The sequence below is a fragment of the Astatotilapia calliptera genome, chromosome 5, assembly GCF_964374335.1.
Source record: "Astatotilapia calliptera chromosome 5, fAstCal68.1, whole genome shotgun sequence".
NCBI classification, from domain to species: Eukaryota; Metazoa; Chordata; class Actinopteri; order Cichliformes; family Cichlidae; genus Astatotilapia; species Astatotilapia calliptera.
The window spans coordinates 10711273-10734438 of record NC_137426.1 but is presented as its reverse complement, the minus strand read 5'-3'; the positions used below and the strand labels follow the sequence as shown (position 1 = coordinate 10734438).

General features: G+C 41.4%; 1 protein-coding gene across 1 annotated transcript; it reads right to left on the bottom strand.

The window, feature by feature from the left end:
* On the bottom strand, nt 1-23069 carry LOC113022120 (protein SSUH2 homolog). The gene is made up of 12 exons (XM_026167189.2): nt 22880-23069; nt 19710-19790; nt 19559-19634; nt 19346-19475; nt 18600-18660; nt 17656-17777; nt 16584-16646; nt 16415-16494; nt 14494-14586; nt 14247-14352; nt 13095-13202; nt 1-572 (listed from the first exon to the last, which is right to left on the bottom strand). The coding sequence occupies exons 1-12, from the start codon at nt 22890-22892 to the stop codon at nt 432-434; spliced, it is 1074 nt and encodes a 357-aa protein (XP_026022974.1). The 5' UTR covers nt 22893-23069; the 3' UTR covers nt 1-431.
* Nucleotides 23070-23166: the final 97 nt, after the last annotated feature.

Genomic DNA, 23166 nt, shown 5'->3' with positions numbered 1-23166 from the left:
TTAGAGCTAAGCAATAATTAACCTTTATATTGATCCTCGTTTCTTTTACATATGTAGGATGTTTAGCAAATGCAACAGACACTGTATGATATGCTTCAATGAACATGAAAAAGAAAAGAATAAAAAAGTCCAGAGGGGGACATGGCATGCTAAAATACTGGCGACTGTAGACAAAGATTTTCAGAAAGCGTGACCCCTGACCACTGAGATTCTAACTCGTGATTTTGGCATATTTAAGACTATGCCAAAGCATCTGAAATGAATTTCAGTCTGGACTTTGACTAAGCTACTTCAAATCCTTAATTTAATTCACTCCCACCACCATGTTTACTTTGGTATGATGTGGGATGCTGTTTTGGCTTTCATAAATCAAATGAAAACAATTATTTTAATAAACATTTCATGCGCTGATGTTAAAAGAAGAGAACAGTCTACAGGATGACGCAGCAGCAGGTTGCTGGATAGTCGTCAGCATTGACTTTGTGTTCGTTGCCGTACACATAGTAGGCGTGGGTGTTGTCTTTCCACTCGTAGTTCACCCTGGTGATGGGGATCAGCTCGACCGTCTGCCTCTGAAAGAGAGAGATAGAGGTGCGTGTCAGCTTGAGTAGGAAAGCATTAGCTTAGCTTAGCATAGACTAAAAGCTGGAGGAAAGGAAACACATCAGCCTCATTCTGTCGTACGTCTTGACCGTCTCTGATTCGCATAAACATTAAATGGTAGATCATTATTAAATATTAATAATGATTGCTGTGACTCATTTGTCACAAGCTGAAATTTGTGGCAATGATTGAACATGACTATCTCAAAGACTATTAAAGATAAAAGCCTAATATTTTAAAATATGTTTTTAAAATATGTTCAAATATGTAAAAATAAATATCTAAATATTTAAAATTTGAAAAAAGTGCAAGACTACTACAAAGTCCTATATATGAAAGCAAACTAATAAAAAAAACTTCCCATTTCAAAAGACAGAAAGTGAAAATTTCTAAATAGTATATAGTTATCTTTCACAACAATGCTAAAATAAAACTGAATCCTTTTTAACATTAAATGATTATGATTTTCTTCATTTTTGTGATTATTTCCATTTAACTTTCATGTTTAATTGAGCAAATATCACAAGCTGTACCACAAAAACATCAGCAGATAGTAAAAATGGCACTATACCACTTTTTTATATCCGATACCGATATCATAAATTTGGATATCTGCTGATATGAATCCAATATAGTGTATTTTTTAATCAATCAAACTGTTTTTTAAATATTTTGCTGCATTTTGTATAAGTTCATACTCAAGTTTAAACAAAAAAAAAACTAAAGCTATTCTGTTATACCTGTATGCAAAAAATACACTGCACCCAAAATATTTCATAGTTCAGCATAGTGATGTGCGATACCACTGATTTCCTTTCCGATCCGATACCAAGTAATCGTCAGGGTGGTATCGACGATACTGATCCGATACCGATACTTTGTACAAAAACGTATTTTATTTATTGTATCTCAAATTATAGCGTCATAATGATTACAGGACATCAGATTTCTTGTTCTTATCACTTAGTAATGCAGAGTTCATCATATAGAAATAAAAAAACTGAAGTTGTGCGCTATTTGAACACCTTGCCTGCCTGCAGCACTAAAGGACTCCGTGAGAGACGTCACCTGTCCCTCTCCTCCTCCTCTTCAGTTCGCCTCAACATACGCTATTCTGTGATATGATTTACTCTGAGGTGTTTGACAAGGTTAGTGATGTTGCCACAACCATACATGCCAACCCTCCTGATTTTTCCAGGAGAATCCCGAATTTCAGTGCCCCTCCTGAAAATCTCCCGGAGCCACCATTCTCCCGAATTTCTCCCGATTTTCCACCCGGACAACAAAATTGAAAAACCATATCGCAGAATTTATAGCGCGGCCCAGCCAATTCCAGTTTCCAACAATGGCGGCAGCGACTTAGTTTTAATATTACTCTTGTTACGGCCTCCGGCCTCAGGTGGCCCCGCCTTCCTCTAGGTAAATCAATGTGTTCCAGGACTTGTGTGTGATTGGTTACTGGGAGACCCGTGCCAACCCTCTCTTATGCAGAATGAAGTGTGCCAGACCACACGGACGATTGGCTGCCCCGGGATCCCATGATGCTCCAAGAGGCAATCAGTGGCTGATCGTACCCACCTGTGGCTACAAAAGGCTGGAGGTCCTTCACTCAGTGGCTGCTGCTTAGGACTGAACATGCAGTTTGCCCTTCGTGCCTCCCTCGTCGATCTTTTTTGAACTTATTCATATTGCTGAACTTTGTCGAACCTTGGTGCATGCTTTAAACTTAGCCTGATTAGAGTTTTGAGCTGCTAGCGGGCTGTGAGTAGGATTTTGTGAAGCTGGCTTGCCTTAGTTACCCTTTAACTTTTACTCGTGACTGTTCTTTCTTTATGTAATAATTGTCTGCCCAGTGGTCTGTTGCACAGCCCTGTCGGTTTTCTGTTTAAAGTTTGTAATTAAAACCTTTTGCTTTACTCAGTTTTGTGTTGGGGGGCTCGTGTATGTTACTCCCTCCCTGACGCCTAGCAGAGGGGGTCGTAACATAAGTGGGGGCTCGTCCGGGATCCCTCATAGGGGGTCTTTGTTCCTGGGAGTGGGGGTTAAAAATAAAAAAAATTAAAAAAAAAAAAAAAAAAAAAAGAAGAAAGGGGGGGGTGTTTGTTTTATCACTAGAGATTAAGCACTATGTCGGCTGCGTTTTGTTTACAGCACTTTATAGCTGCCCCATCTCTTGAGGTTATTAATAGCTGTCGCAAAAATGATTTGCTGCAAATTGTGGATCACTTTCAGCTGCAGGTTTCAAAAACCCTCCGTAAGTGTGATATAAAAGCCTTAGTGGTGGACAAGTTGGTGGGAGCTGGTGTGCTTCAAGTGCCTGTTTCACCTGTGGTCTCTGGTGTGCCAAGCCAAGCTGCCGTAGTTGAAGAGGGCCAAAATGGTTCTAGTGGGGATGGTGAGGGGGATGAGCGGGGAAAAATGCCGCGCACGCTTCCTCGCTATGACCCACTCTCTTCTGGGAGTTCAGAAGGCAGAGACGGAGCTCGGCTGAAGGTGCGGCTGGCACGTCTCCAATTGGAGGCTGAGGAGAAGGCTCAGAACAGGCGGGTTCAGCTCGAAATAAGAAGGCTGGAAATAGAGGCAGACAAAGCCGTTAGGCTCCGAAAGCTTGAGCTGGAGTCTCAGTCTCAAGCCTCATCTGTCTCTGCTGACAATTCCGGTCCCACCTCCTCGTCCGCTTCTGCTTTTAAAATTAATAAGTGCATTTCTTTAGTGCCCACTTTTAGAGAAACTGAGGTTGATACATACTTTGCAGCATTTGAACGTATCGCTGGCGCGCTGCAGTGGCCTAGTGAGATTTGGCCTCTTTTGCTACAGTGCAAACTGTCCGGCAAAGCCCAAGAGGTGGTGGCTGCACTTTCTTTAAAGGACAGTTTAGATTACGCGTGCGTTAAAACAGCTGTCTTGCAGGCATATGAGCTAGTTCCCGAGGCCTATAGGCAGAGGTTTCGCCAGCAAAAGAAATTGCCAACTCAAACTTATGTGGAGTTTGCAAGAGAAAAGGGGGTTCTCTTTGATAAGAGGTGTGTTGCTTCAAAAGCGAGTGACTATGACGCTCTGCGCGAATTAGTTTTGTTAGAGGATTTTAAGAAGTGCATTCCTGAGCGTATTGTGCTATATTTGAATGAACAGAAAGTGACGTCACTCGCATCTGCTGCTGTTCTTGCTGATGAGTTTGTACTCACTCATAAAGCCTCGTTTACTGACAGTGAGAAGCCACGGGTTAGCCCTGTGCAACAGCGCCACACAGCTAAAGTGTCTGGGTCTAGGGAAAACCGTGAATGTTTTTACTGTCATAAAACTGGACATGTGATTGCTGACTGTTTAGCCTTAAAACGCAAAACATCAAATGCTCAGCAACCCAAAGGGGTGGGTTTTGTAAAAGCTGAGGCCCGTCATGAGGTCCATGGTTGTGGTGGTAGGGTGCCAGACCCCTGTTTCAAACCATTCATTTTTGATGGCTCAGTATCGCTAACAGACAATCCATCTGAGTTAAAACCTGTGCGTATTTTAAGGGACACTGGAGGTTCTCAAACTGTCATCCTCTCAAGTGTATTACCATTTTCTGCTGAAAGTGAATGTGGTTTTAATTCTGTTCTACGGGGGATAGAGATGGGTTACGCTCCCAGACCAGTTCACAGAATTTTTATTAAATCAAACCTTGCTACAGGATTTTTCCCTGTTGCTGTTTGCCCGGCCTTGCCAATAGAGGGTGTTGCCATGCTGTTGGGCAATGATATCGCAGGAGGGGTAGTGCTCCCTCGTCTGGAGGTTTTAGACAACCCCCTGAATCAGAAAGCCTCTGATGTTTCTATGCCCCCTGGGCTGTATCCAGCCTGTGCAATTACTCGAGCACAAGCTCGTAAAGATACTGATATTGCCCTCTCTGATTCTGTGTTGATGTCCACATTTTCCGGGGAGAATGATGTGCCCACTAACAGAAACAATGTTCTGTCACCCCCAGACTCTGTGAAACCTGAGGAGCCTGATCCATTTCCTAAGGTCTCTTTGCTGCCCTTGACTAGAGACCAGCTATCAGCAGCTCAATTAGCTGATGAAACACTACAGAGCTGTTTCAAACGTACGGTAAGTGCTGAGCAAGTCGAGAAAGAGCAACAAGCCTATTTTGTAGAACATGATGTTCTAATGCGTCAGTGGTCTCCACCAGGTGCAGAAGGTGCAGATTGGAGTAAGGTCAAGCAGATTGTAGTTCCCTCTGTGTACCGGCAAAAGACCCTGGCCCTTGCTCATGAAAGCCAGTGGTCGGGACACTTGGGCATCACGAAAACATACCAGCTACTATTAAAACATTTCTTTTGGCCTGGTATGAAGCGTGATGTTTCTAAATTTTGCAACAGTTGCCATGTATGTCAGGTTGCAGGTAAACCTAATCAGGTCATACCCCTGGCTCCGTTGTGTCCCATTCCTGTAGTGGATCAGCCATTTGACCATGTCATAGTAGACTGTGTGGGTCCACTACCTAGAACAAAATCAGGAAAGCAATACCTTCTCACAATCATGTGTGCAGCTACCCGTTTCCCCGAGGCTGTCCCGTTACATAAGGTTACAGCAAAAGCAGTTGTTAAGGCGTTGACAACATTCTTTTCAGTGTTTGGCTTGCCAAAGGTCATACAGACCGACCAGGGCTCAAACTTTCAGTCTAAGTTGTTCAACCAAGTGGCTAGCACTCTAGGTGTCAAGCATGTCGTGTCCTCTGCGTATCATCCTGAATCGCAGGGTGCATTAGAGCGGTGGCACCAGACCTTAAAGACGATGCTACGCAAATACTGCCTGGAGAGTGAAAAGAGCTGGGATGAGGGTGTTCCATTTGTGTTATTTGCTGCCCGTGACGCCGTTCAGGAGTCACTTGGTTTTAGTCCTTCTGAGCTGGTATTTGGCCATAGGCCACGGGGACCCCTCAAAGCTCTGAAAGAGGCGTTTTTGAGCCCACATGGGGTTTTCAAAGTGAATGTCAGCAGTTATGTAAAGCACTTCCGTGAGCGTTTGAATCAAGCCAACGCTCTGGCTAAACAGCACCTTGCCGCTTCACAGGGAAAGATGAAACGCCATTATGATAAGGCTTCTGTTAAAAGAACCTTTCAGGTGGGGGACCAGGTTCTTGTGCTCTTGCCTGTTCCAGGCTCAGCCTTGTCTGCTAGGTATAGTGGCCCCTTTAAAGTTTGTGAAAAGAGAGGGGAGACAGATTATGTAATTTGCACTCCCGACCGCAGACGCAAAACACGCGTCTGTCACATAAACATGTTGAAACTGTACCATCCTCGGTCAACGCCAGAGCCTGCTGGGTTCTGTGCTCCTATTGTAGCCTCAAGCCACCTAGAGGAAGGAGGGGTGGACGAGGTTGATGGGTTAAAACTACGTTATCCCACCTGTTCTAGACCCCGTCTGCCTAACTCTGAAATGCTAAAGGCATTGCCGAGTTTGCTTGAGCATCTGTTTTCAGAGCAGCAAGAAGACATAATTGCCTTGATTAGGGAACACACCTGTTTATTCGGGGATGTGCCAACTTCCACTACGGTGCTAGAGCATGACATCGATGTCCAGGGAGCTAAACCTATTAAGCAGCATCCTTATCGAGCCAGCCCCCATAAGCGCTTGCTCATGAAACAGGAGGCTGACTATCTGCTGCAACATGGCTTAGCGAAGCCCAGTCAAAGCCCCTGGAGCTCGCCTTGTATAGTGGAATCTAAGCCAGATGGCTCGCCCCGTTTTATTACAGACTTCCGGAAGGTGAACTCTGTGACTGTGGCTGACTCACATCCTCTCCCAAGAGTTGAGGATTGTGTGGACAGTATTGGGACTGCTCAGTATGTCTCAAAGTTAGATCTTCTTAAAGGTTACTGGCAGGTCCCTTTAAATGAACGTGCCTCTAACATCTCTGCCTTTGTTACACCTGATGATTTTCTACAATACACAGTCATAGCGTTCGGCATGTGTAACGCTCCTGCCACCTTCCAGAGGCTAGTAAATAAAGTCCTCCGTGGCCTGTCCAACTGCAGTGCCTACCTAGATGATCTAGTAGTTTACACTGAAACATGGCAAGATCATTTGGAAACGTTACAGCAGGTATTTCACCGTTTGGCTCAAGCTACTCTAACTCTCAACTTAGCTAAGTGTGAGTTTGCCAAAGCTACAGTGACGTACTTAGGCAGGGAGGTGGGACGTGGACAGGTCCGGCCCATAGATGCCAAAGTGGCAGTGATTAAAGAGTTTCCCACACCTACCACCAGGCGTGAGTTGCGTAGGTTTCTAGGGATGGTGGGCTACTACAGAAACTTTTGTAAGAATTTCTCCTCTGTAGTCAAGCCATTGACTGACCTACTCAGCCCAAAGGTTGAGTTTGGCTGGTCAAGTGAGTGTCAGGATGCTTTTGAGAGTGCAAAAGCCCTCCTCTGCCATACTCCTGTGTTAGCTACACCTGATTTGACGCGACCATTCAAACTTGAGGTTGATGCCAGTGCTGTCGGGGCTGGGGCAGTGCTGTTGCAAGAAGACTTGCAGGGTTTGAACCACCCCGTTTGTTACTTTTCCCGCAAGTTCAATAAAAATCAGTTAAACTACTCCACCATTGAAAAGGAGACCCTGGCTTTGTTGTTGGCTCTTCAGCACTTTCACGTGTACCTGGGGTCCAGCATGTTGCCTCTTGTTGTGTACACCAACCACAACCCACTTGTGTTCCTTGCTCGTATGTTTAATCATAACCAGCGCCTTATGCGCTGGGCTCTGTTGTTGCAGGAATACAACTTAAGTATTCGCCATAAAAGGGGGTCTGAAAATGTTTTAGCTGATGGTCTGTCCCGCTTGTAAACATGTTTTACTGTGTTTGTTCTTTGTTGTTGTTCACACTCTGCAACGTCCGCTTCTGCCCGACATAGTTGGTGTTTTAAGGGGAGGGGTGTTACGGCCTCAGGTGGCCCCGCCTTCCTCTAGGTAAATCAATGTGTTCCAGGACTTGTGTGTGATTGGTTACTGGGAGACCCGTGCCAACCCTCTCTTATGCAGAATGAAGTGTGCCAGACCACACGGACGATTGGCTGCCCCGGGATCCCATGATGCTCCAAGAGGCAATCAGTGGCTGATCGTACCCACCTGTGGCTACAAAAGGCTGGAGGTCCTTCACTCAGTGGCTGCTGCTTAGGACTGAACATGCAGTTTGCCCTTCGTGCCTACCTCGTCGATCTTTTTTGAACTTATTCATATTGCTGAACTTTGTCGAACCTTGGTGCATGCTTTAAACTTAGCCTGATTAGAGTTTTGAGCTGCTAGCGGGCTGTGAGTAGGATTTTGTGAAGCTGGCTTGCCTTAGTTAAAACCCTAGCTTTTATTTTGTGTGCGGCCAGCCTGCCTTAGTTACCCTTTAACTTTTACTCGTGACTGTTCTTTCTTTATGTAGTAATTGTCTGCCCAGTGGTCTGTTGCACAGCCCTGTCGGTTTTCTGTTTAAAGTTTGTAATTAAAACCTTTTGCTTTACTCAGTTTTGTGTTGGGGGGCTCGTGTATGTTACTCCCTCCCTGACGCCTAGCAGAGGGGGTCGTAACACTCTTATTTCTCTTTCTGGGTCGCAAAAAAACCTTTAACATATTTTCAGGTGAGAATGTAGCTGTGTAAACTTCAAATATCTGAACCGACCGACACATCGTCTTCAAACCCCTGCGGTCTTTCATTACTCGGGTTAAACATGATATATAAGTCACTTTGATAACTTAAAAATGTTATTGTTTGGCTTTTTCAGTGTTTTATTTGTTCATGAGCAAATCAGTTTGGCTGAGATTAAAGTTATTAGATTAGATTAAATTAAATTTAACTTAATTAATCCCTCGGGAGGGTTTTTACACAGCTGAATAAACGTTAAACAGAAAACTAATTAAACAAAGTGTGAGACGGTCGAGAGTTTACGCCAGCGCCCTGTTATATTTTAGATAGCAAGGAGCAGACGGCAGAGTTTCACTTCACCGAGGGAGCTCGTGACGTACTACCCGGCTTTCTTTAGACCACGAAGGCCGGGTCCTCAGGTGGAAGCAGCTTCTGAATTTGGACACCCTCGCTGTTTCCGGGCCGGCCAATAATAAAGGTGACATTTAATGCATTTTATCCGATGAATAAACACTGTAAAATGTATTTTGAATGTCTCCCTAATTCTGAGGTCTCAAGTATGGCCACAATACCTCACTCTTGGAGCACTTTTTTGCCACATGTATCACAAACCATGTCTCAGCTGTTTGTGGAGGTAAAATATGTCCGCACAATTACGCTCAGCCATTGTTGTGAGTGCGCACGCCAAGGGGCTGCGAGACATTTATACAGCCGTATTTCGCACATCACTATGAAAGAGGAAGTAGTTCCTTTGAATGTAGACAAGATCTGAATGTTATAGTTTCTTTCCACTGTGTTCCTGTTAATGATAAACTACAAATTTACCCTAAATTACTAAAATATCGATATTTTAATGTGAGAATTGATTCTAGAACATAAATGATTATGTATCGGAGGAATCGATATTTCAGGATCGATCCGCACATCACTAGTTCAGCAATACTGATCAATCTAATAAACTTAAACCTACACCATCCTCCCTATTCTGGTATTTTAAAGAGTACTTAGTGGAAATATTAAGCAACCTAACTAATAGGGTTGCAAACTCCCAGCAATATAAATAGGGAACCACTCCCCACCCTCCGCCTCGTGATGCTTAATCGACGTAATTTAATTTAATGCACGTGTAAAAAAAAAAACAAAAAAACAAAATGCACAGAAATCAATTATTTTTCTACAATAATTAAATAGATTCAACATCTTTCTTCAACAGAATTGCAGACTGCACAGATGGTACCTTTCCAAAGGAAAAAGTACTGTAGCTTATAAATTTGACTTAATAGTTCCTATATACAATAATGGATTTCTATACATTTACATCAGATGAAAACTTTGGGTGTAAGATTCAGATAATTATGTATTAAAAGCTCGACATTTTAAATGAGAATAAGATGGAAAAGCATGTCTTTGTGCCCCCTTTTCCCTGTTAATGCCCTACCTGCCCCCTGGCTAAACTTTGCTAGACCCGCCCCTGCACAGTTACCAGCCGTCAGCTACGTAGAAAAGGATCCTGGTCTAGAAAGTAATATTAATCTCCATAAGTTGATTCTGTTCATCTGGACGTAGCGTTTTGTGGGAGAAACGTTTCGTCACTCATCCAAGTGACTTCTTCAGGCTCAGCTGACTGCAGGTTTCCCCAACCTTATAAACAGTACAACATTCTAACAACAGCTTATAAGCTCAAACGTGCTGCTGTTGTTTAGCCGCTGGTTTCCTTTTTCTGGTGCAAAGTGGGCCAAAAACAAACAAGGGAGACGGGACTTGCGACAGAAAAGCCGATCAGCCGATCAGTTTCATGATTGAAGTAGCAACAGGAGAGGGAGAGAGAGAGAAGAGGCAGTCGCTCCATATATCGGTTGTTATGCTTAACGTGGGAATGCTTTACAAACATTCAGACATTAACTTACACACTTCTTCTCTCTGGGATAACTTTCTTGGAGATGAAATGCCGGTTTGGTAGCAAGACGCCAAGTGCTCAACCAGACCACCGAGAGGTCTCGCACGCCACAGCCGCTCTATCACATGACGCATACTGCTCCGACGTGCTATGAGTTGAGTTACGCCATGGCGCAAGTTTTTCTTTGAGGCGCTTTCGTGATATTTAATGGATTGATTACATTTTTTTATTACCGATATGTAATATTGGATCGGTCCATCCCCAGTAGATAGTCTAGCTTAAATAGAACAAAATCCTTGAATTTATGTTCTTTGTGAATTGTACTCCTTTTTTTTTTTTTTATGTTGTTTCCATCCCCTGATGTATTACTTGATATGGTTTTTTGAAATTGTTTTTCAAGATCAACTTTGACATTGGGTGCTAACAATAAAGGTCAAGGCCAAATGTTTAGTCAACCAAGATACTTGTGCCCCCCCCCCCCCCCCCAAAGCCTTTTATATTATTGTGAAGTTTGAAGATGATCCATAAAAACTTGGGTGGGTTATATATGTTTTTGCTGATTTACATATTTTATGTGACCCTCGACCTGATTTTCACCAAAATTAAATCAGCTCGAGCTGTCCTTGGCATCTACCATCACAACATCATCACCATCAATTTGAAAATGATATCTTGAAAATTGTTAACACTACACTGCTAACAGACAAACAATTCCTTTGGGTAGGTGGATATTAGGGATGCAACGATACACAAAATTCACGGTTCGGTTCGATACTTTGGTGTCACGGTTCGATATTTTTTCGATACAAAAAAAATGTTCATGCCTTTATAATTTATCATTTATTAAAATTATAAATATATATTTTAACTCAAAAGTACAGTTTTTAAATTTAACCCTAACCCTTGTGCGTGTTTTTTATTTTGACAGCGAATGCGCACCTGCGGACCACTTATGTGCAGCCCTGGTTATTTAGCTCGTCATATTGCAGCCACAGAAATTCTTTTGTCCATGAAACCATAAAGCTGCCCTTTCTTTTTGCCTTATAGTCTCATTTGTCATAACTTCTCCGTTTTGTGGTAAGCTTTTCTTTGGCTGTCACTTCTTCACCCTGACCTGTCTTATTTGGCTCAGCAGAACTAAAATATATATCCTGCTGCTTTTACACACTCACTCACATAAGCTCAGCGATTCTCTGCGCGATCAACCTCTCACATGTTTAAGCTGCGGGAGATTTCACTTGTCATGTTTGCATAGTAAGCTAACGATTGATAAGACGATGTCAGAGGAATTGGTGCACAAATTATCATCACTCACAGATCAGTGCTGTCGCTCTCTATACACAGTTCGCACGATTGCAAAGTGAAAGCAAAAAAACAAGCGCAAATTTAAACGCAGTGGCTCACCGATGCCAATGACATAATTACCCAGCTACATTTCTGAAAGAATGCAAAAGCATTGACATATATTTTTCCTTCCTACAATAGCCCGACGGGCAGGGCAGAGATAGATTTTGGTAGCCCGTCTGAAAAAAATCGCTAGCCCCAGGACGTCGGGCTAGCGATTTTGCGAGCCCTGTATCTGATTGAGGAATCACTCATCTTTGGAAAAGAGAGTTTATTACAGAGAAATGGCTCTTTCCAAAATAAAAGCTATACTATCCGCTTCTTCTGGGCTATATTCTCAGCAGCATAAGGAGAATCATGTGCTAACAGCTGTCTAAATGACTCGGCTAAAGTTAGTAGCATGCTTGTTGTTTTTGTCTTTGCACTAGGATGATGTCGGCGTAAATGTGCAGTCATATTCGTTGTGTTCCCACTAGTGCTTTCAGGTTAATCTCGTTGAAATGACCTTAACGCCACAACACGGCAAATCTCCGTTAACGAGCTACCGCCGATCGCCTCGTGCATGGGGCTAGACGGCCAACACGTTAACGAGCTAACTGCGCTAACACACTAGTTCCCACCCATGTAATTGAGCATTGCATGGCACATCCAACATGCTGTTTTACTTTAGTCCATGACTCGCTTACCTTCAGGGTCATACGTCACATGAAAACCAAAATAATTCCAAACGCCAGATCTGAATGAGAGTGGGGGAGGTCCATGTTGCAAGGAGAGCTTAACTTCTGTCTTGCTAGCTTGCCCTGCACTCTTCCTTCTGACTATGCTGTCTGTGTTGAGCGCTCAGTGGATCTGCGCTCGACAGTGCAGCCTAGGCGGAGTAGTCGAACGCAGATTCACTGAGCGCTCAACACAGACAGCATCGTCAGAAGGAAAGTTGATAAAATAAATTACAAATGTTGTATTGTTCGATACATATGCGTACCGAACCGAAAGCACTGTATCGAACGGTTCAATATCGATACGAATATCGTTGCACCCCTAGTGGATAACTATATACTGTTCAGAAATAGCGACTAGTTGTCTTTTGCAAGGTCAAGGTTTTTTTTTTTATTAGTGTGTTCTCAAAAATGTATTCATTCATTTCAAGACACCTTCAGTCACGACGCACCACAGAACACTACATGTGGCCATCAAACTGTATATCTCCTTATGACATGTGGACTAATTTCACAAAATCTCGCTGATACTTTACATAGTATTGTTTTAACTTTGGAATATTTCATTTTAATTAAACATTGCACTCTGAAGGTCTTTGAAAACGTTTCTTGTGTCATAAGAACAAACCCCTCTAAAACCCCACATTGTAAATTACACCACAACCTTTCCTGGAATTGTAAATGTATGTGTCTCATCACACTCATGACACTGTGATTGGCCCATTTGGTGCTTTTGTTTCTTCTACACATTTCTGGTTACTTCCAGAATTGTGTAGTTCATGTTTTGTTGCAACTGACTGGGAGTTGCAACATAAAGAGAGAAACTCCCCACCAACAAGCATTTTGGTGGCAAAATTGCAGAGCAACACAGGCACACTAGAATAGACCTTTTGTTTTTCTCTTGAGCTGTGTGTCGGCCTACCTGCTGCAGAATCCTGGAGGTTTGGCCATACTTCGTTTGATGTTCTTTGATCAGACGGTCAGAGGCCTGAGAGACTCCTGGGTTTGGAAACCCAAACAGCGGGTAAACCTGAGAGATAAAAGAGAGAAATTAACATGCAATATACACACAGCTAACCCCAGCAATGTCTTTTACTTCTTACGTTTATGTTTACCTAAACTACATCTGGCTGAAGTGAGCCCCTGCTGTGGCATTATGTTTTACTTATGAAGATTAGTTCATCTTTAAAATGTGAAATTTGGAATACAGCATTCTAAACTATTGTGTAGAAATTACTGTGATGTAGTTTATTGTGTATATTTTGGTATGAAATAACTGAACTGAAAAGTGTGAAGCTACATTAGCTGTGTGTGTGTGTGTCTGTGGTTTTCATGGGGACCAAAAACTGGTAGTTTACTATACTACACTACAGGGAGTGCAGAATTATTAGGCAAATGAGTATTTTGTCCACATCATCCTCTCCATGCATGTTGTCTTACTCCAAGCTGTATAGGCTCGAAAGCCTACTACCAATTAAGCATATTAGGTGATGTGCATCTCTGTAATGAGAAGGGGTGTGGTCTAATGACATCAACACCCTATGTATATTTGTGAATGTGGAGATGTTATATTGGTTTCACTGGTAAAAATAAATAATTGAAATGGGTATATATTTGTTTTTTGTTGAGTTGCCTAATAATTATGCACAGTAATAGTCACCTGCACACACAGATATCCCCCTAAAATAGCTAAAACTAAAAACAAACTAAAAACTACTTCCAAAAACATTCAGCTTTGATATTAATGAGTTTTTTGGGTTCATTGAGAACATGGTTGTTGTTCAATAATAAAATTATTCCTCAAAAATACAACTTGCCTAATAATTATGCACTCCCTGTATACAGCCCTCGTTTGAAGGCATTTTTGAGACTCAAAATGTGGTTTTAGTGTCAGGGTTACAATTAGGTTAGGTTTAGGGGAAGGGTCAGGGTTAGGCAATCATTTTTGATGGTTAGGGTAAGCGGCTAGGGAAAGCATTATGTCAATGAGATGTCTCCACAAGGATATAAATACACACAGACGAGTGTGTGTGTGTGTGTGTGTGTGTGTGTGTGTGTGTGTGTGTGTGCATACCAAGTTCTGGCTGTTCTTGAACAGCTCCTTCCCATTCACTGAGCACAGCTTATCAGTCTTTAAACCAGAGTTATGCTCCACCACGTGGTCTTCCACATTGTTTTTCCTAAATACACACAATAACTATATTCATATATATGTACCAAATCACAACATCTTCAAGAAACCTTGAAGATGTTTCTTCGAGGTTAATTAAGAAACATAATTCAGCAATCCAGTGTTGGAACAGCTCAGTACTTGTACTCACCACTCCACTTTGAGCTCGATGTAGGTCAGCAGTTGGCGTTTTCCTTTACAGGTTTGACACTCCTTTTTCCCTCTGCCATTACACTTACTACAACTAAACACAAACATAGACGTGACACATTAACCTTTTGTTTTTCTTTTTGTGGTCACATCAATATCTTCTTTAGGCCCTAGTTGGTGGTTGTTCTAGGTGGTTGGCCACATAACCAGTATGCTGCTTTGCTGTATTTGATCACCAACAGTTGGTTTTCACTGGCAGCAGTCTCAATGTTCTTGTTTCAGGTGTGACCACATATGGAAATTCCATATTGCATTTCAACAAACGGGCCTATCAAGGTTTTATTTCAGCAAGGTCCAGGTTTTGGAGGCGGTCTTCATACTAATGTTAGGCTGCTTCTTCTTCGCTTGGCCCATTCTGCTGTGGATGTAATCTGTGATCTGATTTTTGAACTATCAAATGAATGCGTTTAAATTCACTGCTTAATTGGGGCACCATTGAGATGAAAAGCAGCCGCCGATGCTCTGTGGTGTTGATTTAGAGTCCATATGGCCCGGCAATGCAGGCATTGTCACAGAGGATGTCAGTCACCTCTGCATCGTCATTTGTATCGATAAGCTGTCATTAGCAAACATCAGTCTTGAATCATACATCCATGAACATACATCATCCAAATAATTCTTATTCCAAAACTCATTTCCTCAAGACTCAACTGTTCCTAAAGCCAAGCCTGAATCGAATAAGAGTTTTTAAATGTGAATTGAAATCAGCTTTGTAATAATCTAAAATCATCTTTGGGAGGTGCTTTTCTAGATTTACCTGGATTTACCTGGCAGGGAAGGGTTGGACCATTCTTGTTTCCTTAGATCAGATTTATTTATTTTTTTTAAATTCTAATATTTCTGTATTTCATTTATTATTTTCTGAGTATGTGTACGCTTATTCTGTTAATATTGCTGCTTATCATCCTCCAGAACATAATTTAACAGATTCCATCCTTCACGTCTTTTAAAATAAAATAAAAATATATATATTTTTTAAATCAAAATTGAGTTATTGCGGGATGCAGATAGAGGACACAGATGATTGTGGTGCGACTATCTCTGCTCATGTATTCATCAGGCAAGTCTGTAGTGCTAGATATCAAAAAGTCAGTTGTTGATTCTTTTGGTTTTATTGCTGGTTGCACTGCAGACAAGATGCAGCTGCTCTGCACACAGGAGCAGACTCTGCTTCAAGAATTGTTTTCGTGGTTGTGTGTGTGGGGGGGACCAGTGCTAATGTCACGTCCACTTGTGCTTTCACAGCTTTGTTGTACTCAACAAACATCTTGTTTCCACTTTTAGCAGGAACAGTTTTTCTTGAATATTTTGAAAAGTGTGGTGTTTTGCTGTTGGTCTGCCCTCTTGTAGCTCCCTTTTTAGGTATGAAGTCATCATTTGAGGCTGACACACTGCTCTCATTCTCAGAAATGTCTGTAATTATCTTGTTGTGGAGTACGCTAGGCCAAGTAGTATCATTGATATTGATATTCTTGCTTTCTTAATCACGTATAAATTTATACACTTATTATTGCAGATAGGAAAATATGGCTCAACCTTAACAGAAACTCAGCATCCCTGTTTTATCTATAGTCACAGTTATTTATATCACCTAAATTTTAAAAAGAGAAGAAAAAAGAATGGAAGTCTGGTTATGATTGCACTTGAATGCCGAATGAATGAACGGCTAACTAGATATATTATTAATGGTTTGCATGCATAAACAGAAAACCTGGCTGTTTTGGTCCCTTTTTAAAAAAATCTCCAGTTTACTGCATTGGATTGATTTGCTCTAAAAACATGTACTCATATTCTGAAGTAATAATTGCCTTTTTATTTATGGTAATGTTGTATGCATAGTTTTGTTCTGAAAAAAGTAGTACCTTTCTTTGCCTGTGCCATTGCAGTGACTGCAGGCTGCATCCAACTTCACTCCAGTGCCATCACACACCCAGCAAGCTTTCTACAAAGACACAAATAAGCATTTTTTTTAACATTACCACCAGATTTCTCCTGTCAGCAATTATTATGCATTGTTGAGAATTTTCTTACTTTTCCACATCCATTGCACTCAGTGCATTGCTCTACACCTGTTGCATGGCAGGTGTTGCATTCCTAAAAACACACACACACAAAAAAGTTAATAATAAGATTATTGTCACACTGACAGACACTTCTCCTTAGATCCTTAGAACCTTCCCACACATTCCATGTTAACAGCTTAACTTCTAATCAGAGATCAAGCTAAATCAAAACTGCAAATAAAGTTGTGGTAGGAGTTTGCATGTGCTCAGAAAAAGGTTTTTATAGTCAAATGAGAAAAGAAAAAGAGCTATGTGGCCACAATGACAAGAAGTATGTTTGGATTAGTAAAGGTGAGGCATTCAAACCTAAATGTACCAGCTGTTAAAGATGGTGGACGTAGCAAATTCTTCAAATTCATCTCAAAACAACAGCTACATGATTGAAATGCTGAGCGCTCCAGCAGGACAATGATCCCTAACACACATCGTTGTTCTGTTGATTTAGCCTTGGGGTTCTACACTGCCGGAAAAAAAAAAGATTGTTTATTAATCCTCACCTTTGACTCTGCATTTGGGTCATTTTCACATACAATCATGACACTACTGAAATGTCTTGAAGAACTGCTGTATTGAGAACCCTTGAACACTATCGGTAACCCAAGAAACAACCTCCGGTCCTTTCAAGACCCTGTCAAACCCATGGAACATTTTCAGATTTGACAGCTTTAATTCACAAAGGGCTGCTTACATCTTTTCAAGGTTCCCTGCCAGCTTTACTGTGCCTATATATCCAACCATTACTTGAGTCAGCTCAATGCATTTAATTAAAAAAAAAAAAAAAAAAAAAAAAAAAAGCTCTAGAAAAATCCCATGGACAACTAGCAACCCAATGAAACCTTTGGAGCATGATAATTCCTTAAGTTCATGTAAGGACCACTGAAATCTATTCCTTAGACCATAAAAACGTTTTCAAAGCTACTGTGGTACTTAATACATGTCCAGTGATTGGGGGGGGAATTCGATTTACATAATGAAAGTTGTGTCAGCCCTCTTAAAGCTAAAACCAGCACTTTGATAGATAGCTTCTGTTATTCAGTCACCTTGACAGAGGATGTGAATGGCACCCGGATCTTCACTTTATGGTCACTGAAGAGATTGGGGGGCGTGGCCTGGACCTCCCACGGTTGTGGAGCAGGTTGGGTGTAAAAGTCAGCAGGCTCACCTATTAATTATACAAGAGCTCACAGCAAGTGACAGTAAAAAACAAACTGATGTTTAGGTAAGGATTAGGCAACGATGTCCAAAAGAGGAATTCGTTGTAATGAAAGCAGAAGCAAGTGTGTTTCTCCAGTGTTGAATTGACACTAGAAAGTGTCTATATGGGTCCACTCTTTTGAGTGTTAAACATTTTTGACAGTGTTATATTTTTAACAGTAACCTAGTCCGTTTTAAAGATTAACAATGACGTTGAGCAGTGCTGATTTCCTAACACTGGACTATTACTAGCATTTTGAGTTATTTTCCAGTGTTGGAAAATCAGCACTGCTCAGTGTTAGTCATTGCTAACCTTTAAAACTGACTAGGTTACTGTTAAAACTATCACACTGTCAAAAATGTTCATTTAATACTCAAAAGAGTGGACCTATATAGACACTTTCTAGTGTCAATTCAACACTGGAGATTTTGCAGTGGCATTTTTCCATGTAGTTTCTGTTATGGTCCTGGGTCTGTTAGAAAGTGACTTTGAGGGTTTTTTTTTAGTAAATCTTGGTATTGTTTGGAATTATATTCATGTATCTGTTCCCCATAGTGGAACAGTTGTGGTATTTAGTTTCTTTCCCTTGTTCAGTTTTCTGTGATTAGTTTGTTTTTGTATCTCCCTCTCGTTTCCTCTTCCCTCGTTATCTTGTGTATTTATCATTTAGTCGCCCCACTAGCTGTGATTTTCCCCATGTTTCCTTTTTAGTTCAGGGATTTTTTTTTACCCGTTTCTCGACTGCCTGTAAATTGTTCTGGACTGAATAAAATGAAAATGTGTTTTTACCTTCATATGGTTTCTGGGCCCACTCAGTTGACCTGGACTCAGTGAACGTCTCTAGACGGTACTAAGGAACAGAAAACTGACTTTACCAAGAGAAACTGGATGTGATGATAAGATTCCCCTGTCAACGTACAACGAACTTTGTGAGCCTTCAGTGTGTTTCTGGATCAGGATGAAGTTGTATTAATGCACATGTAGATTAAAAAAAAAAAACAAGAGGGAAACAAGTTAGGGCGAAAATATTTTATAACAAAAAAATATTATGAATGGTTGTCGTTAGCATAAAACTGTAGGTAGAAATAACTGATGTTAGCTTACTAGTAACAGCGTGGTGTGCATTACTGCATAACAAATCCTGCTGTAAGACTAATCTACAGTGTAGTTTTCGACCACGTGCAACAGCCCTGAAGATTTGTAATGAAATAAACTGTCCAACCCACAAAACTGCACAATTATTTGCTGCCATGGGGTTGGCAAACTACTGCTTCAGTAGGTTTGGACACTTACTTAAAGCCCTCAGGTTTCTGAGAAAAAAAAAATCATTACACATGTTAATTTTTCAACAGTTCATTATCATTCAATTATGTCCTTTGGTCAAATATTTGGAAAAAACATGTAAACTGAATAAAAGGAGTTCAAACCAGACGTCTTTAGTAGACTGATCAAGATAGTAAAGGCAGATATGGAGGTAACTCAGTCCGCAGCATCACTGATGCTGACAGCATTATAAATAGGGAACATTTAATCACCCTAAATGTGTTGAATGGCTCCATGGAGGTGATGACTCCCTGAGTGACCGGAGCGTCACTGTAGCAGCAATGAGACGACACAAATTCCTTGAATGCCTTACGAGCCTCATCCTCAGAAAGAGAGGGGATGCTACAATACACACAAACTCTGTGTTAAACCAGAATATTCTACTGGTTGGTGAGCAGCTCAGAAACACAGGTAATATGTCGTACCTCCATTCAGGATTTTCAGGGGCAGGTTGGGGTGGGGCTACTGGCTCCGTGGGCATGGGAGGGGGCAGGAAACCTCCTGCATCAATGACAAATTTTCAAGTACAAGCAACAGGATTAATGTGAGGAATTATGTGAACCGGGCTTTTCTTACCTCCTCCTGGCACAGTGCCTTCATAGCCTGGGACATTGCCAAACATGTTGGCTTGGGGTGCCATGACAGGTGGATACATAGCTGGAATGAAAAACAAGAAACAAAAAATTCAAACCAATCTTCTGGGTGAAATTAAAACTAGTCATGTCTCCAGCTTTCCATGTTTACTTTTTGATGCAAACCAAAGCTCTGACCAGGCAGCTTAGGAAGTCTGACATTTTGTCTTGGCAAGAAACTGATTCCACTCTCTAGTTGGTGGCTGGTTAGCCTGGGATAAATACTGAAAGGGAAACAGCTATTCCAAATCTATTCAAAGTTAAAAATATATATATATATATATATTTCCGAGGAACTTATTAATTAGCACGTAATATCTTTGTGGTAGTGTGGTGTGGTTTCTTCTCAACAGCTAAAGAAAGGTAAGACGGAATAGGTTTAGGGAGAGAAAGTTAACTGGTATAGCCTGGCTTATCAACCAGCACCTTTTTATCCAGTTAGGATAGGATGTTAGGACCTCGAAGTCTCATGAATACCTGATGAATATAGTGGTGGCTCATGAGGTAGAGCATGTCATAGACTAATCGGAAGGTTGGTGATTCGATCAGTGATTCGAGCTCCAGTGCTCATGCCAAATATCCTTGGGCTACTAAACCCAGGTTTGTGTCCGATGTATCCACTGGAGCATGAACATGTGTAAATGTTAGATAGAAAGCACCTCCGGGTGTGAATGGGTGAATGAGGAAAGTTTTACAAAGTGCTCAGGTAGAGTAGAAAAGCGCTAGGAACCAGCCTATTTACCATGAATACAGTGCCCAGGACACAACTGCACCCACATGTGCTTTGCAATTTAGAGGCACGCAGAGCGTTTATTGGTCAGTTATATCTTTTGTATAAGTACAGTGAAAATACACACTGTGGTACTGTACTCTACTGTGAGATCTCTCTCTGTCTCTCTGCTGGGAAGTGAAATCACTGCTATAACTGGGTTTCTTTAAGTTGTACAAAAATAACATTTTAAATAAAATTTGAATTTTATTTCTAGGCTGGACTAGCTTATCTGAAAGACCTTAAAGTACGGTATCACCCCATTACACCACTTGCGCTCAGACTTCAGGTTTACTTGTGGTTCCTAGAATATTTAAAAGTAGAATGACAGGCAGAGACTTCAGCTTTCAGGCCCCTCTCCTGTGGAACCAGCGCCCAGTTTGCATTCCAGAGACAGACACTATCTCTACTTTTAAGATTGGGCTTAAAATGATTCTTTTTGATAAAGCATATAGTTGGAGCTGAATCGGGGGACCCTGAAACATCCCTTAGTTATGCTGTAAAAGGTCGAGGCTGCTGGGGGATTCCCATGATACACTGAGTGTTTCTTCTTCTCTCACCATTTCCCCCCCCCCACTCATTAGTTATAATTAGTCACTGGCTCTCTTCCATAGCATGTCTTTGTCCTGTCTTCCCCCCCTCACCCCAATCGGTCACGGCAGATAGCTGCCCCTCCCTGAGCCTGGTTTTGCTGGGGGTTCCTTCCAGTTAAAAGGTTTTTCCTTTCCATTATCACCAAAGCGTATGCTCATAGGAGGTGGTTTGATTGTTGTTATTGTTGTTTTTTGTTTTCTCTGCATTATTGTAGGATCTTTACCTTCCAATACAAAGCACCTCGAGCACCTTAACTGTTGTTGTGATTAGGTTTTGTATAAATAAAACTGAATAATATGTATTCAGTTTAATTAACAGTCTCATCAACATTAGCCCTCTTTACCCCTATGAAGGAATATTAGGACCATATTAAGAAAAAAACATTATTCATCAAAAAAAAAGGTAAAAAAAGGCAACCGAAACCCCACCACAGGTTCTCGTTTTTGCTCATGACCTTTCATGACAATTAAACTAATGACTTTAAACCATCAAACCAGAGAACCTCACAAGATTTTCCCTCCACTTCCATTTTGTTTACAATAAGCTACCACATTTTTAAATTCAAAATCACTGACATCTGTCTCTGTGTCTCCCTTTCTCTCGCTCTGCGTCTTAGTTGTGTCTCTTTTTTGTCTCCCTTACTTCTTCCCATGTTCTTCTATTTGTTTCATCCTTGTCTCTTCAGCCTGTCGTGTGTTCCTGGGTTTGCTTATCTCTATGCCAATGTCAAGCTTGCGTGTTTTTCATTTAGTTAATTGTTATTTCATGTGCACTGTGTCCAGCTTTGCATCCCGTTTTGTTCTAATTTGTTCCTGCTATGTAATTATGTGTTTCCACTTCCCTTATCACCCATCAGTGTATATATATATTATCTCTGGCTTCCTATGTCATTTGTCGGAGTGTCTGTTTTCCCACCCAGTGTCCTCCAGTGTCCCCTCCCTGAGCCCAGTGCATGCTCCTGGGAGGTCATCTGATTGTGGAGTTTTCTCTGTACTACTCTTGCAGCTGTTCTAGCATCTCAAAAAAGAATGAGTATGTTAACCTGACACCCAAGCAATTACCGAGGAAGGACTGGGCTCAGTAGTTGAAGAAAAAAAAAAAAACCAGACACAAAAAACTGAAATTAGCGAAACAACTTGATTGTAAAAATGTAAACAAAAAATCCTGTTGCTTATTGCCCAAATTGCACTATGTACAAAACAGAAAGTTCCTGTTAATTCGGATTTTTTATTTTATTTTTTTCAATTTCACTTAATTTCTGTCGCTACTACAAAGGCGAACATCTGCATTAAATTCTTCAGGAAATAAGGTTCAGATGGGTTAATGAGTTTCATCTGGAGTTTACTGTCCGAAAGAGAAAACAACTGAAACTCCTTAAAAAACAAAAAACAGAAATAGATTAAAGCAGCAAATATATTCAGTTTAGTGTATGCTGAGGTTTAACGTGATTCTGACTTCTTAATCTTCTCGCACTGAATGTGTTTATAGAAGAAACAGCGTTTCAGTCCTGTCAAAGTATTTTTCTTTCACAAAAGTACTTTTTTCTCCTGCACAACTGTAAGCAAATAGAGAAAAAATGCACACGTTGGACTAAGAAATTTCAAGAGTCTAAGAATGCAGATTGTAATCGAAACACATTTACGAAGGTGGACTATCAGAAGCCGAGCTTGCGCGTTTAATGGCCCGGAGGCGTTTGGTGGTCGGTTTCGTGATAGTTCCTAAAGTCTGCCGTCCTGTGTTTCAATTCTTACCTGCGCTGTTCATTCTGCTGCAGATCAATCACGCTGTTATCAGCTGATTTTTATTGATCCGTTATAATCTCTCTGAGTTTTAGTAGTTATCCCCCGTTTCCCCTCCGTCGGGAGCGCGCAACGAGCACGGATAGCGGATCTAGTTGTAGAAAACGTGGACGACGCCCAAAACATGAAGCCAAAACGTCCCTATCGCCCCCTGGTGTCTGGCTGCAGTATGGGTCATAAACCCCGCCTCCTCCATGTTAGCGGATGGGACTGAGGTCAGACTAAAATAAATTAATTCT